General features: G+C 41.5%; 1 protein-coding gene across 2 annotated transcripts in view; it reads left to right on the top strand.

Annotated features, from left to right (window-relative positions):
- The first annotated feature begins 237 nt into the window (after positions 1 to 237).
- Positions 238 to 16,984, top strand: part of wdr20a (WD repeat domain 20a) — a 65,014-nt gene continuing 48,267 nt past the window's right edge. For both annotated transcript variants that reach the window (XM_041214662.1, XM_041214663.1), the window contains exon 1: positions 238 to 541. In XM_041214662.1, coding sequence (XP_041070596.1) covers positions 293 to 541 — 249 coding nt within the window. In that variant the 5' untranslated portion in view covers positions 238 to 292. The remainder of the gene's footprint in view (positions 542 to 16,984) is intronic.

The following is a 16,984-nucleotide window of genomic DNA, read 5'->3' on the forward strand; positions in this document are numbered from 1 at the left end:
GCGACGCCATATCTGAAATGAAGGGAAACGAATACAAAACAAAGTTCCCCGCCCCTGAGAATATTTCAGTGCATCATGTTCTGAGCACAAGTTTACAACCAATGAGCAGTTGTGGTTTCGGAATGAGGTCTTCGATGTTTGCCTTTGACAGGCTCAAGTAACATTTCCGCCCCCAAAGTCACGTGACTGCGTATCGTGCGTCAAAGACGTCATCGCGTCGTGGAAGCCAGCGGTTTACGCAGGCGTCCTGAGTAACATCCGGGTTCGGATAGGATGAATCCTAAATTACAACATGGCGACCGAGGGAGGAGGGAAGGAGATGAACGAAATTAAAACTCAGTTTACTACCAGGGAAGGTGTTTATAAAGTGTTGACCCATTCCGAATATAGCCGGCCGAATAGGGTGCCTTTTAATTCCCAAGGATCGAATCCAGTCAAGGTGTCATTCGTAAATGTGAACGACCAGTCCGGCAATGGGGACAGAATCTGCTTTAATGTGGGCCGGGAGTTGTACTTTTACATTTACAAAGGCATAAGGAAGGTAAACATCGGGATGTTTTGTCTGTGTTTGTTTCGGCCGGCCGGCGGGCGGTGGTGGTGGTGAGGGGGTGGTGGGGGGGCGGGGTGGGTAGGGTAGGGGGCGTGGAAGCGGATGAAGAGCAAGGCCTTAAAAATATATATACACGTACGTTTAATATTGTGCAGTACCTGGTTGGCGATCAGTTGTTATTGCGGGTGTTGAGGATGGGAGCCCACTCCCTTAGGCTAGTTTGTCACCTCTACCCCCGCCCCCAAGCAGTTATGCAAGTAGCGTTCAGTTTGCAATCACGTTTGGATCAGTGCAATGGATTTGTAATTGAGGGTTCGTGGAGATTCCAACCCCTTAAATTGAACAGAGGTCATTTTGCGTATTTAATGTATTATGGTTTATACGAATATTTAATAATTTCGTCCAGCAGTTTAGCCGTTGATAAAAATAATAACTGTGTAAAAAGTAATCGCACAGTGCGGTTTAAATGGTCTTTTCTAAAATGTCAAAAGTTCGCAGTTTTATCCTACTAATTATGGGTGTAAGATTAAAAACGATCTGGGATTTCCTTTAGCATATCTTAAAACGTTATTTAGTACCTTTTCAAAATGCAAGTCCAATGAAGATTTTTGTTGGGGGAGTGGGTAGCTTGCTTAACGTCTGACCTTTTTAGAAAGCACCAGGCATTAAGCTATCAAATTTGACATGTTTTCTGATATTTTTCAAAGGTGGCACAGTGTAATATGTCTTGCAGCTTTATACATATTGCAATTATTTGCTTGATGTCTAGGTTGTGTAACTTTCGTGATGTATCTTGTACATATGTTCATTTACAGGGTTCAAATGCTCTCCTAGTCCAAGGTCCAACAGTAACTGTTTATTTTTTGATTAAGAAATATATTAATATAATTAAGATACAGAGGGTGAGATGAAGAGACAATAGGTTACTTCATTTGAATGTGTTGAATTTGCCTTTTAAAAAAAAACGATTTAAAGAAATGGGGGAAAGTGAGGCAATAAGAAACACAAGGAAAACTGAAAGGGGGGGGCGAAATGGATGTATTTCTTGAGTTTACAATATCTGAAACAGTGAGTTTGAAATTATATTAATATTTTTCTATGTATGTTGGAGAGAGCAATCCAGAAGAAAGGTAATTTCACACCATCTAAGTTATTTAACTATTAGGAAAAAATGGGGAGGAAAAATGAACAAAATGCTGAAGTACTTTGTAGAACGTTGTGAATTATTGAGAACGTACAGTTGTTTTCTTGATCTTGGGAGATGGAGAAGGAAATATCTTCTGAACATTGGACAAACTAAAAATGTGAAATTAGAATTTCACCTATTGCATTTTTACAGAAAGAGATTTGAACATTTTAATTTGCAGATTGAGAGATAGTTGCAGGGCTATGCATTTTAAAATGATCTGTAGCAAGTGTTTTATAAAACTTATAATATTAAAGCATACGTGGGTTGTTCACTGACATTGTTACTGAAACCTTCGTAAACAGTAAGGTAACCATTTTTGGTCAGCAGTTTGTTGCATTTGACTTGATCACTGATCATTAAAACCTGTACATAATATTGGCTGTGGAAGCACAATAATATCTATTTTTCCCAGGTGATTTGTAATCTCCCCTTTATATATTTTGGACGTTGAGATTGAGCTGCTGCAATACGATTGATCTTAGAAATTATACAATAACTAAACAAGTCAGTAACCACAAAGTATTATTACATCCTACTAAGTGGACTTTTGCCAAGTGTTGATTTGGCTGAAATATTTTATAGGTTTCAATAATGTAAAAAACACAAGCTTATTTTGCTCTTTCTCCTTTTCCCATTTTAACTTTGTGTCTCCTTGAAGCATATGCCGTCACTAAAGTTACACAACCTAGACATCAAGCAAATAATTGCAATATGTATAAAGCTGTAAGACATATTACACTGTGCCACCTTTGAAAAATGTCAGAAAACACGTCAAATTTGATAGCAGTTTTAGCAGGCGATTTTCCTCCATGATTATTGATAGTGTTATCCTTGATGTCATTGTGTCTTCCTTTGGCAGGTGTGCAAGTAAGCAACGTTTATATGGGGTTGAGATTGTTATCATGATGACACATGCTGCCAGAAGCTCATAACCGAGTTAACTTTCTGTGGCATACTCAATAAAATGATCCCGGAGGCAATCAGATCTGCAGCGCACTGGAGCACTTTTAATGGTTAATTAGCTAGCTTGGCTTACTAATTGGAACTTGGAGGGGTAGACCTATTGTTCAAGTCTGAGATACTTCCTACTCTTCCAGATAACTAACCCTGTGTGTACGATGGGCTTGGATGGAGAAACAGTACTGTATCAGGTTATGTTGTTCATGCTGACTAAACTCCACTGTTACCTGGTGAATATTTAAAGTTGATGGGGGTGTTGTAATTCCTAAGCCTTAGCTCTGTCAGTCTGCACCTAAGTTCTCTGGATTTAGGTAAGCGAGGTGTGCTCCTAAAGTGTACACTCTATTCTGGATGAAGAGAAACTCCACCTTGTGGATTTCTCTATATCTTGGCTTAGAGACTTAAACTTAAAATGAAGATAGCTTTCTTTGTATGTCAGCCACCTAGCTGACCAAAAGGAAATTCAGCTGCTAAAAGATGCACAAGAGCAGTCCAAGGTGATAGATTTCCTTCCATGCTGTGTGAAGACACTAAGTCTGACTCACTGCCCAAAACCTAATCCAAAATGTTTTTTTTAGTTGGAAACCTATGCTCTAATATTGCTAGTAAATTACAAAACTAATCTAGAATACAAAACAAAATAACTGGTGCAGAACATTCTCCCCTCTTGAGTCAGAAGGTTGTGGGTTCAAATTGTACTTCAGAACTTGAGCACATAACAAAGTTGACCCTTCAGTGAAATAGTGAGGGAGAAGTGTTATCTTTTGGATGAGATATTAAACTGAGTCCCAGTTTTACAGGCCCAGTGGTTTAGGTGGATGCTAAGTTTCCAATGACACAACCTGAAAACAGCAGGGAGTCCTGTAGCTGCCTGGCCAACATGCCTCCCTCAAGCAACTAGCATTCATCTTATTGCTGTTTGTAGGACCTTGCCATATGTAAAATGGTTGCTACATTTGGCTATCTAAGAGTAATTGCCCTCATAACTGCACTTCAAAGTAGCTCTTTGAATGCAAAGACTTTTAGGATTTTTGAGAAACATAAGAAAAGTTCTTGCAGTTTTGGGAAAAGAGTTCCATGTAATAGCAAAAAAGATGCTAAGCAGCAAGTAGAACATCCTTCATGGTAGTTGTAAATAAGTTAACGTTGTGAAGAAAATGCTTTTATGGTAATTTCTAGTTTTATTGTAAAAATGTTTTGATTGAAAAAAAATGAGCTGAAGGTCCAAAGTTCAAGACCATACAAAATACTGTGGTTTCAAGGGCAGGTCAGAGGCTGGGAATTCTGTAGCTTCTATAGAAAGTAACTTACCTCCTGACTCCCAAATGTCTGTCCACCATCTACAAGGCACAAACCAAGTGTGTGATGGAATACTTTCCACTTGCCTGGAAAAATGCAGCCCCAACAACACTTAAGAAGCTTGACATCATCCAGGACCAAACAGCCTGCTTGATCGGCACCCCATCCATCACCTTAAACATTCACTCCCTCCAGCATTGGCGCATAATGGTACAGTGGTGCATCCACAAGATGCATTGCAGCAATTCATGAAACTTTCTTTGGCAACACCTCCCGAACCTGCGGCCTATACAACCTATAAAAACAAGAGCAGTAGACAAATGGGAACACCGCCATCTGCAAGTTTCCCTCCAAGCCACCACACATTATCCTAACTTTGAACTATATTGCCATTCCTTCACAATTGGTGAGTCAAAATCCTGGAGCTGCTTCCCTAATAGCACGATGGGTGGACCTATGCCAGATGGACTGCAGTGGTTCAATGACTCACCACCACCTTCTTGAAGGCAGTTAGGGATGGGCAATAAATACTGGCCTTGCAAACGAGAAACAACATTTTGTTGGTTTTAAAGTGCAGCAGAAATTTGTTACCATGAAGCTAAATTTCTGTAAGCATTCTAACCTTACTTACCTAAAGATGCCATACATGAAAAGACATATAACAGCATTAACAATGCTTTCCAGGTACACTTGTGCTACTGGAAGAATTATTTTGCATGTATCAATTTAGCTTTCATCAGAAGAGTGAGAAAATCCCTGCTGCCGCATAAATATTTGTTTGGAGAGGGATTGTTTGAAAATTTGAGATGTGGTCTTAGGTTAGGTTTTAGGCGAATTACATTTGAGGTGTGTTTGATGAAAGGAAAATCAGATTAAAATTGAAACAACTCTGGATGCTTTTCTGAAAAACACCTTTTGTCGTTTCCTTTTTAAAAAAATCTCTTTGGAAGGAGGACAGGTACAATTTATTAAAACTCCTGGTCTATAAATTTGCTTATGTTTTTATTAAAATAAATTATTATTAAACATTTGGTCAGAAATGCAGCAGTTTAGACATTAGCCTATCATCTCTGCAACATAGATTTAAATCCAGCCCAGACTGATGGAATGAAAGTCTTCCCTGCTGCCTAAACAAAGCCTTGTGGAATAAATTTGGTGATCTTAACCTAGATCCTTCTGAATGTGTACTTGAATTGTAGAACTACCCTCTAATTAACAATCTTGCTCAGAGAGCTGAAATTATTTAGTATTGTGAAGAAGCAGTTAAAACAGATACTTAGAATGGCTGCCTATATAGACTGAACAGCAGGGATATGCTAAAGTTTGGATCAAATTTAGAAGAGGGTCATAAAATTAGAAGGACCTTATTAAATGATATAGGTAATTCAAACCAAAAAGAAAAGCTGGACCCAAGGATGTAATTGGAAATTAATGATAAATTAAAAAACTTTACTCAGATTTACTATTTTTTAATCTACCAAAGAAGGTAATAAAAACAAAGATATGATGCTTATTCAATATACAATTGAATGCCAGGAAGGGGGTGTGCTGCACTATGAGGAATGAGCTTCAGTGGGCTTTTTATTATGTTCTTATGGTAGCTAGCATGGGCAGTGGAAAATCACACATCATCTTGACTAAGTTGTTATTCATATGTGAATTAAGATTATCTGTGGGGGTGCAGTACAGTTAACTGTGACCTTACTGTAGCCTGTGTCCATGCGTGCATGCCACTTTCATCAGGGGTTGTTGAATTCTGATCAGGAGTGGAAGTGCTTGCCATTTCCTGCCTTCCCCCAACCCAGATGCAATGAGGCCAGGTGGGTGGGACTGGAAGCAGAGAGAACTGCAAATGCCTTGCCACCCTGTGGCAAGAATTGAGCATTACAGTGTATTTCAGTATGGTTCCTCATTATGATGTCACTTAACACTTGTTTAAAAAAATCTGGCACATAAGGACTTGAAAATTTTTTCTTGTTGCTATTCTTTGGAAATAGTTTCAGCCTTTGCCTATGATTTTGTTGCTCTGTACCCTATGAGGTATGGAGCAGCAGTACTGGAAAGCTCTTGAATTGTGGTTGGTAAGATGGAAGGCTTAATCAGCTACATTTTTTGGGATATCTGTTTTTAAGTATTTATCGGTGACATATACATGCAAGAGTAACCGTAGTTGTATGACTTCTCTCTAAATTTGCTTATGCATTACTACAGGGCTTCTGAGATTTCCATGTTTTTCTACTGTTAATAAAGACTTGTGTTTATATAGTGCCTTTTATGGTCACTGGACATCTCAAAGTGCCTTACAGCCAACAAAATACTTTTAAAGTGTACTCACTGTTGTAATGTAAGAAGCAAGCCAATTTGCGCATGCAAAATCCCACAAACAGCAATGTGATAGAGACCAGATAATCTGGGGGGGATTTTATGGAGTCTGCAAGAGTGGGAAATGTGGCAAGTGGGGTGACTGAATTAAGCGGGAACTGAAATCTTGATTTCTGATGGCAGGCTGAGATGCAAAGATTAAATCAGCAGCGTGTTTGTAGCATGTCGGACTTAGTGCCATCGGTGGTGGATTTCCACTTGCAATACATAATAATGCCCTGAATACTGATCAGTGTAATTTTCTTTTTAGTTACATCCCACCTTCAAGATAAAGTCACTGGCACATGCGTATCTTATGGCACCCGTTTCACGTTTGTTTAAAGGGGACGTGATTGCATGTGTCCTGTGCATGCAGCTGGCATTTAAATTGTAATCATGTGGGAAGCAGCAAAAAACAAGAGAATGGACGCCCTCTTCCTTTCTGCTGTCAGGAACAGTGCCCCACGACTAAAATTCTCCCCTCTGTTTTTAAGATGTTCATTGAGGGATAAATATTGTCTAGGATACTGGGGATAACTCCCATGTTCTTTTGAAATAGTGCCATGGGACCTTTTACATCCACCTGAGTAGTCAGATGAGGCCTTGGTTTAAAGCCTCATCAGAAAGTTGGCACCCCCAACAATGCCAAACTTCCTCACTACTGCACTGGAGTTTCAGCCTTGATTTTTGTGCTCAAGTCCTGGAGTGGGACTTAAACCCACAACCTACTGACTCAGATGAGAATGCTCCCAACTGATCCATGGCTGATATCCGCCTGAATTTCATGTGTGTAATCCAGTTCCCCAAAGTTCCAATTAAATGGCTGTGGTTTCCTCCATCATTCACTTAAGTTGCAGTCTTTGCATGCTCCCCTACCTGTCCATCTCTTCTCAATTCTGTGTCTGCCTTTGTGTTATCAGACTGTTTGTCCAAAGTTATGCACTCTTCCAGGTCAACAATGGGGTGATCAGTGCCATTATCCATCACCACAAATTCTGCCCCTTTTGCAACTGATCATCCCACCATCTCTGTCAGGCAGAATCAAGCTGTTGTAATCTTGGACAACCTATTTGACCCTGAAGTGAGTTTTCAACACCACATCCAATCTATCATTAAGACCACTTATTTCAACTCTGAAACATTGCTGGCCTCTTCCCACTCCTTAACATCTCTGCCACTAAAACTTTAACACATGCCTTTGCCATCTCTAGACTTGACTATTTTTCTTGCTGACCTCTGACTCTCCACCCTTCATAAAGTTAACCACAAATGTTGCACATATCTTCTCCCTTGCTGAGCACTGCTTGCTTATTAACTGCATCCTTCCTATTAATCCCCAAAGCATTTAATTCAAAATCTTTGACCTTGTCTGTACCTTCCTCAATGGCGTTGCCTCATCCCATCTTTGCAATTTCCTCCAGCTCTTTATTCTTTCCAAAATATTCCATTCTTTGATTATGGCCTCCATGTTCTTCATGCCCCCCATTGATGACTGAAAGCCATCAGCTGCTTCAGTCCTATTCTCTGGAGTTAACATCCTTAAACTTCACCTCTTTCTTTGTCTCCCCTGTTAATTTGCTCCAGGCTAGATTGGATCATCACTTGGAGGCCTTCTCAGGAAGTGGCTGTTGGCCTGCCCCCTCTGTTCAAACCAGCTGAGCAACTAAGAACTGAATAGAACTTTGTGCCTTAGTGCATATATTTTATTAAATATGTGAAATAATAAACAAAACAAAACCACTGATTAACTGAATTGACCTTTTAAACTTTAAACAAAATTTGAATGATGGATCGTATCCTCGTCAGATAACTATGGAATTCATTTCCATTACTTATATTACAAAAGCCCTGTATGATTTTCTGTCTCTAGAAACTGATTATATAATAGAACCTGGACAGGTATTATTTCCTTAGATTAATCATAGAGTCATTACAACAGAGGAGGTCATTTAGCCCATTGAATCCACATGAGCTCTTTGTAGAGCAATCCAGTCAGTTCCATCCCCCCCTCTATCCCTGTAGCCCTGTTCTTAAAATGTAAAAGAGGCTATTTACTATAATTATTTGTAGTGTATCTGCATGCATGATTATAGTCAAGCTGAGCTTTAAAAGAGGGGTGTGAAAAGTGAACACAGGCAATTGAATACAAAAGCAGAATTACCTGGAAAAACTCAGCAGGTCTGGCAATTGAATGGCATTTTTGGGAAATGTACTGGTACATTTGCACCACTTACCTGTCTTGGACCATGGCTACAGTAGCAGTTGCAACCAAACAAGATGCCATTTATACCATCTATTTAGAACTTGCTTAGGAGAGTTCTGCTCTCAATGATTAATTGTAAGTGCTTGGATTTTCTTTTTATTCTTTCCTGGGAGTTTTGGCCAGGATTTCTTGCCCATCTCTAATTGCCCTTGACAAGCTGGTAATGAGACTTCTTCTTGAAATGTTGCAGTCCATTTGGTGCAGGTACACCCTCAGTACTGCTGGGAAGGGAGTTCCTTGATTTTGACTCAGCAACAGTAAAGAAACAGCAATATAGTTCTGAGTCAGGATGGTGTGTGGGTTGGCGGGGAACTTGCAGTTGGTGACATTCCCATGGATCTGCTGCCCTTGTCCTTCAAACTGGTAGGGGTCATGGGTTTAGAAGGTGCTGTTGAAGGAGCCTTGGTGAGTCGCTGCGATATATCTTGTATGTGGTACATGCTGCTGCCACTGTGCATTGGTAGTGGAAGGAGTGAATGTTTAAGTTGGTGGATGGGGTACTGATTAAGCTGACTGCTTTGTCCTGGATGGTATTGAGCTTCTTGTGTGTTGTTGGAATCCATTCATCCAGGCAAGTGGAAAGTATTCCATCACACTCCTGACTTGCATGTGGTGATCAGGCTTTAGGGAGTCGAGAGATGAGTTACTCATCACAGAATTCCCAGCCTCTGACTTGTTCTTGTAGCTACAGTATTTATATGGCTGTTTCAGTTTCAGGTCAGTGGTAACCCCAGGATGTTGACAGTGGAGGATTCAGTGACATTAAGCCATTGAATGTTAAGGGGAGATGATTAGATTCTCTTATGTTGGAGATGGTCATTGCCTGGCAATTGTGTGGCATGAATGTTACTTACTTGTGCTAGGTGTGACTTCAAACAGTGGTGAGTTTTCCCTATGATTCCCATTGACTTCAATTTTACCAGGTCTCTTTGATGCCACACTTGGTCAAATGCATCCTTGAGGTCAAGGGCAGTCACTCTTATCTCACCTCTCGAATTTAGTTCTTTTGTCCATATTTGGACCAAGATTGTAATAAGGTCAGGAGCTGAGTGACCCTGGCGAAACCCAAACTGAGCGTCATTGAGCAGTTATTGCTGAGTAAGTGCTGCTTTCTAGCACAGTCGATGACACCTTCCTTCAATTTTCTGATGATCAAGGGAGGCTGATGGGATAATAATTGGCCAGGTTGGATTTGTCTTTATTTTTGTGGAGGGAACATACCTGGACAATTTTCCACATTGTTGGGTAGATGCCAGTGTTGTAATTGTACTTGAACATTTTGGCTAGGGGCATGGCTGGTTCTGAAGCATAGCTTCAGAAAGTGCCGTTTCTTGATATCACAAGAAGTGAATCGAATTGGCTGCAGATTGGCACCTGAGATTCTGGGGACCTCAGGAGGTGAGATGGATCATCCATTCGGCACTTCTGGATGAAGCTGATTGCAAAGGTTTCAGCTTTGCCTTTTGCACTTATGTGCTGTGCTCCCCCACCCTTGAGGATGAGGATATTGATAGCGCCTCCTTCTCCTCCTCCTCCTCCTGTTGTTTAAGTGTCCACCACCATACATGACTGAATGCGGCAGGGCTGCAGAGCTTTGATCTGATCTTTGTTGTGGGATTGCTTAGCTCTGCCTATTGCATGCTGCTGCTGCTCTGTTGTAGCTTCATCAGGTTTACTCTTTCATTTTAGTGATACATGGTGCTGCACCTGGCATGCTTCTAACACTGAGATAAAAACAAAAAAACTGCGGATGCTGGAAATCCAGAACAAAAACAGAATTACCTGGAAAAACTCAGCAGGTCTGGCAGCATCGGCGGAGAAGAAAAGAGTTGACGTTTCGAGTCCTTATGACCCTTCGACAGAACTTGAGTTCGAGTCCAAGAAAGAGTTGAAATATAAGCTGGTTTAAGGTGTGTGTGTGGGGGGCGGAGAGATAGAGAGAGAGAGAGGTGGAGGGGGGTGTTTGGTTGTAGGGACAAACAAGCAGTGATAGAAGCAGATCATCAAAAGATGTCAACGACAATAGTACAATAGAACACATAGGTGTTAAAGTTAAAGAGTTGGTGATATTATCTAAACGAATGTGCTAATTAAGAATGGATGGTAGGGCACTCAAGGTATAGCTCTAGTGGGGGTTTTCTTTAAAATTTTTTTTTAAATAATGGAAATAGGTGGGAAAAGGAAAATCTTTATAATTTATTGGAAAAAAAAAGGAAAGGGGAAATGGAAAGGGGGTGGGGATGGGGGAGGGAGCTCACGACCTAAAGTTGTTGAATTCAATATCCAGTCCGGAAGGCTGTAAAGTGCCTAGTCGGAAGATGAGGTGTTGTTCCTCCAGTTTGCGTTGGGCTTCACTGGAACAATGCAGCAAGCCAAGGACAGACATGTGGGCAAGAGAGCAGGGTGGAGTGTTAAAATGGCAAGCGACAGGGAGGTTTGGGTCATTCTTGCGGACAGACCGCAGGTGTTCTGCAAAGCGGTCGCCCAGTTTACGTTTGGTCTCTCCAATGTAGAGGAGACCACATTGGGAGCAACGAATGCAGTAGACTAAGTTGGGGGAAATGCAAGTGAAATGCTGCTTCACTTGAAAGGAGTGTTTGGGTCCTTGGACGGTGAGGAGAGAGGAAGTGAAGGGGCAGGTGTTGCATCTTTTGCGTGGGCATGGGGAAGTGCCATAGGAAGGGGTTGAGGAGTAGGGGGTGATGGAGGAGTGGACCAGGGTGTCCTGGAGGGAGCGATCCCTACGGAATGCCGATAAGGGGGGTGAAGGGAAGATGTGTTTGGTGGTGGCATCATGCTGGAGTTGGCGGAAATGGCGGAGGATGATCCTTTGAATGCGGAGGCTGGTGGGGTGATAAGTGAGGACAAGGGGGACCCTATCATGTTTCTGGGAGGGAGGAGAAGGCGTGAGGGCGGATGCGCGGGAGATGGGCCGGACATGGTTGAGGGCCCTGTCAACGACCGTGGGTGGAAAACCTCGGTTAAGCAAGAAGGAGGACATGTCAGAGGAACTGTTTTTGAATGTAGCATCATCGGAACAGATGCGACGGTGGCGAAGGAACTGAGAGAATGGGATGGAGTCCTTACAGGAAGCGGGGTGTGAGGAGCTGTAGTCGAGATAGCTGTGGGAGTCGGTGGGTTTGTAATGGATATTGGTGGACAGTCTATCACCAGAGATTGAGACAGAGAGGTCAGGGAAGGGAAGGGAAGTGTCAGAGATGGACCACGTGAAAATGATGGAGGGGTGGAGATTGGAAGCAAAATTAATAAATTTTTCCAAGCTTCCAATCTCCACCCCTCCATCATTTTCACGTGGTCCATCTCTGACACTTCCCTTCCCTTCCTTGACCTCTCTGTCTCAATCTCTGGTGATAGACTGTCCACCAATATCCATTACAAACCCACCGACTCCCACAGCTATCTCGACTACAGCTCCTCACACCCCGCTTCCTGTAAGGACTCCATCCCATTCTCTCAGTTCCTTCGCCTCCGTCGCATCTGTTCCGATGATGCTACATTCAAAAACAGTTCCTCTGACATGTCCTTCGTCTTCCTTAACCGAGGTTTTCCACCCACAGTCGTTGACAGGGCCCTCAACCGTGTCCGGCCCATCTCCCGCGCATCCGCCCTCACGCCTTCTCCTCCCTCCCAGAAACATGATAGGGTCCCCCTTGTCCTCACTTATCACCCCACCAGCCTCCGCATTCAAAGGATCATCCTCCGCCATTTCCGCCAACTCCAGCATGATGCCACCACCAAACACATCTTCCCTTTACCCACCCTATTGGCATTCCGTAGGGATCGCTCCCTCCGGGACACTCTGGTCCACTCCTCCATCACCCCCTACTCCTCAACCCCTTCCTATGGCACTTCCCCATGCCCAAGCAAAAGATGCAACACCTGCCCCTTCACTTCCTCTCTCCTCACCGTCCAAGGACCCAAACACTCCTTTCAAGTGAAGCAGCATTTCACTTGCATTTCCCCCAACTTAGTCTACTGCATTCGTTGCTCCCAATGTGGTCTCCTCTACATTGGAGAGACCAAACGTAAACTGGGCGACCGCTTTGCAGAACACCTGCAGTCTGTCCGCGAGAATGACCCAAACCTCCCTGTTGCTTGCTATTTTAACACTCCACCCTGCTCTCTTGCCCACATGTCTGTCCTTGGCTTGCTGCATTGTTCCAGTGAAGCCCAACGCAAACTGGAGGAACAACACCTCATCTTCCGACTAGGCACTTTACAGCCTTCCGGACTGAATATTGAATTCAACAACTTTAGGTCGTGAGCTCCCTCCCCCATCCCCACCCCCTTTCTGTTTCCCCCTTCCTTTTTTTTCCAATAAATTATAAAGATTTTCCTTTTCCCACCTATTTCCATTATTTAAAAAAAATAAAAAAAAACCCTCACTAGAGCTATACCTTGAGTGCCCTACCATCCATTTTTAATTAGCACATTCGTTTAGATAATATCACCAATTTTAACTTTAACACCTATGTGTTCTATTGTACTATTGTTGTTGACATCTTTTGATGATCTGCTTCTATCACTGCTTGTTTGTCCCTACAACCAAACACCCCCCTCCACCTCTCTCTCTCTCTCTATCTCTCCGCCCCCCACACACACACCTTAAACCAGCTTATATTTCAACTCTTTCTTGGACTCGAACTCAAGTTCTGTCGAAGGGTCATGAGGACTCGAAACGTCAACTCTTTTCTTCTCCGCCGATGCTGCCAGACCTGCTGAGTTTTTCCAGGTAATTCTGTTTTTGTTATGCTTCTAACACTCTTCATTGAACCAGGAATGGGTGCTGATACATTTATAAATTAATCACAAAGAGATTTTAAAAATGTATGATTTTAAAAAAGCTCCTTGGGTAGTTTTTATACCTGGTTTTACAGTTCATTGGAGTTGCAATATAAGAATAAAGAAAGGGAATAGATTTTAAATGGTAACCTTTTAAATAGAGCAGGGGTGTGCACATTCTCATCATTAGAAGTGACAGCATAAGTATGTAAGACCATAAAAGGCGAATGCAATCCTTATCTTGTATGTAGGCATAACAGCAGCTTGTAGTTATATGGAATCTTTAAGGGAGAAAAACATTCCTGCTGCTTCATTCTATAAAAATAGTGCAGTGGCTAATTAGTGTGCAAATTATTTTTGTAGTAGGACAATAATGGATATTGCACCAAAGAAGAAGCTATTGAGGTGGGATGGAGGGAATGTGGTCAGAGATCAGGACCTTTAAAGGAGATCTTTAAAGAAGAGGGAGGTGGTGGGATTAAAGGTGGAAATCCAGAGCTTGGGGCCTTGACAGCTGAGGTAATGTCTTAATGCTAGTGCCAAGGGGAAGGGCGCAGTTAGGAGAGTAGTGAATTGTGAAGATGGGTGGAGGGTTGAGGAGATTACAGAAATGGGAAGAAGTAAGATTATGAAGGTATATGAAAATGTTAAATTTGAGGTGTTAAGATACTAGTAGTCAACTTAGGTCAGCAAAAAACAGGCATGATAGGTGACTGGGACTTGCTGCAGCATAGAATATATACATCAGAGTTTTGATAAACTGAAGTGTTCAGAAGATGGAGGGTGGGGAGGCCAGCAAGGTTAGGAAATGGTTGGAACAGTTGATTATGGAGGTGACAAAGGCATGGATGAGGGTTTCAATGGTGATTGAGGTAGAGGCAAAGATAGTTTAGAGACAGAGAAAGATTTACGGTATACAGGGAGGCCATTTGGCACATTGGGTCCATGCTGACCAAGAGAAAAGAAAGCTATTCAGTCTAATCCTACCTTCTGGCTCTTGGTCCATAGCCCTTAAATCCATATCCAAGTATTTTTTTATACACGATCAGAGTTTCTGCCTCGATCATCTTTCAGGCAGTGTGTTCCAAACCCTCAACACCCTCTGGGTGGAAAATTTACCCCCTTTAGCTTCTACTAATTTATATTTATATGAGGGAGGTGGTGACATAGTGGTACTGTCACTTGACCAGTATTCCAGAGACCAAAAGTAATGCTCTTGGAAACTGGGTTCGAATCCCACCACAGCAAATGGTGAAATTTGAATTCAATAAAAATCTGGAATTAAAAATCTGATGATAACCATGTAACCATTGCGGATTGTCATAAAAATCCATGTGATTCACTTATGTCCTTTAGGGAAGGAAATCTGCCATACTTAGCTGGTTTGGCTACAAAGGTCTGTGACTTCAGACCCACAGCAGTGGGGTTGACTTTTAAATGCCTCTGAACAATTAGGGATGGGCAATAAATGCTGGCTCAGCCAGTGATGCTTGCATACCCTCAATGAATTTTTAAAAATTATTCAAATCTATGCTCCTTGGTTATTGACCTCTTTACTAAGGGAAATAGACCCTTCTTACCTACTCTATCTAGGTCCCTCATAATTTTATGCACCTCAATTAAATCTCTTCTCAGCTTCCACAGTTTCAAAGAAAACAACCCCAACAAATCCAATCCTTCCCCATAACTAAAATTCTCGCTTCCTGGTAAGCTCTTTGTAAATCATTTCTGTACCACTTCGAGTGTGATCACCTCCTTCCTGTAACATGGCGACCAGACTATACATTATACTTTAGCTCTGCTATAACTGCCATTTTATGCAGCTTTAGCATATCCTCCTGCTCTTATATGCTTTGGCCAACAAAGGAAAATATCTTTGCCTTCTTAATCACCTTATTCACCTTTCCTTCTACTCAGACATGTAGACTAATGTGGGGCTGGGAGTTGTATTATTGTATCAATATTAACCTGATGAGAAGTGTTGTAAAGTATAATTTTGAGTTAAATATCAAGACAAGTTAGAGATTACAAAGCGAATTTCCACCCTGCCACAAAATAACCAACCTGTCATTCTTTTCTGACAAAAGGAAGCTCATTTCTCCCTTTGTGCCATATGTAGCCCTACTTAACAATTTTACAGATTTACCCTAAAGACCAACAGGCGTACAGCAACGTCTTTCTGTACAGCATTGTATCAGATACCTCCCGAGTCCCCTTGAGAGTGCGAGAAACCAGGGAAATTGTTTTTTGCTGCAGGCCTGAAAGCTTGCTTGTTACTTATGCCTGCTTTGTTTTCCACAAATGGGAAAGGAAAGGTACCCACCCTTCAGTATGACCTAATCACCTAAATAAAACATTCTAATGCAAAGCTTCTTTGGATATTAACTTTATTGCTGCATAAGATTTTTTGCATCTCTCATAGGATAAAGTTGCTTTCAACTATTGATTAAAGATTTTGTTTTTTAAACAAAATATTTGGGAAATGAAGTGATTTTATTGGAGAGAGAGCTCTACCTTCAGGTGTCAGGAAGAGATTTTGTAATCAAACAAAAGAGAAAATCCTGCTGTAGGAATGCAACCCATTTAGCTCATCTTACAATTGAGATCTGATTTCAGGACCCAATCTGACCACCTGTGTCTTTTTTAAAACTCTATAGGCGTTTGCTCCTGCTGATTGTGGAGGCAATCTGGCTTTCTTTTGTTTGTTTAAAATTCAGAATAGTTTGGTCTACTTAAACACCATAGTATGTTTTTTTGTTCCTGCATCTGTGTCAAATTTTGCTGAGATTTTCAGTATGAAAATTCTTCCTAACAGGAAAGCACATGCCCTGAGAAAAAGTTCAAATTCAGGAAATGTTGCTGTTGCAAATAATTTGCTACCAAGCATATTGCATTTAAGCTTATTCATAAACAAGTTGCTTTTTGCTTCAACAGCCCAGTATTTTAAAAATGTATTCAAGCTAACAGACAATATTCTCCTATGCAATCAATCTGCTTTTACAGTCTATTATGAATTCCCTGACACAGCACTAGGATTGCTAAGGATGACATGGATAGCTAAAATCTTAGACCTTCCCGCGGTCAAAAATTTGTATCATGGGGGATTTCTTTCAGATAATGTGCAGGACAGTTACACTGAAAAAATATACAAGAGCCAACTTGTAATAATTTTATGGTATGAAATAGACACAAGTATCTTCGGTTGGAGAATCTTTGGACAGTACAAATTATTTCCATAATTTACAGAATTCACCCATACATTGAGAACGACCAATATTTTATGGAATTTTTTTCTCTCTCTTTCTTGAACACATTAGCTCTTTGCTCATTCATTTGATTCCAGGGTCATTCAATAACACGTGTTTGACTATTATCCATGTATTAACCTCAATAATAACTGTAGCCAGACTGTTGAACCGCAGGTGACATTATAGCTGAGCTCACTTCTGACCACACCCCTAGAAGGATTTTCTTGATGGTGCCAGGAAGCCCAAACTTTGTCCTTTTTATTTCCTCATTACCCCTTCCCCTCAACTCATGATGTAGAGGCTAGTTTTAT

Source organism: Carcharodon carcharias, chromosome 20 (genome assembly GCF_017639515.1).
Source record: "Carcharodon carcharias isolate sCarCar2 chromosome 20, sCarCar2.pri, whole genome shotgun sequence".
Lineage (NCBI taxonomy): Eukaryota > Metazoa > Chordata > Chondrichthyes > Lamniformes > Lamnidae > Carcharodon > Carcharodon carcharias.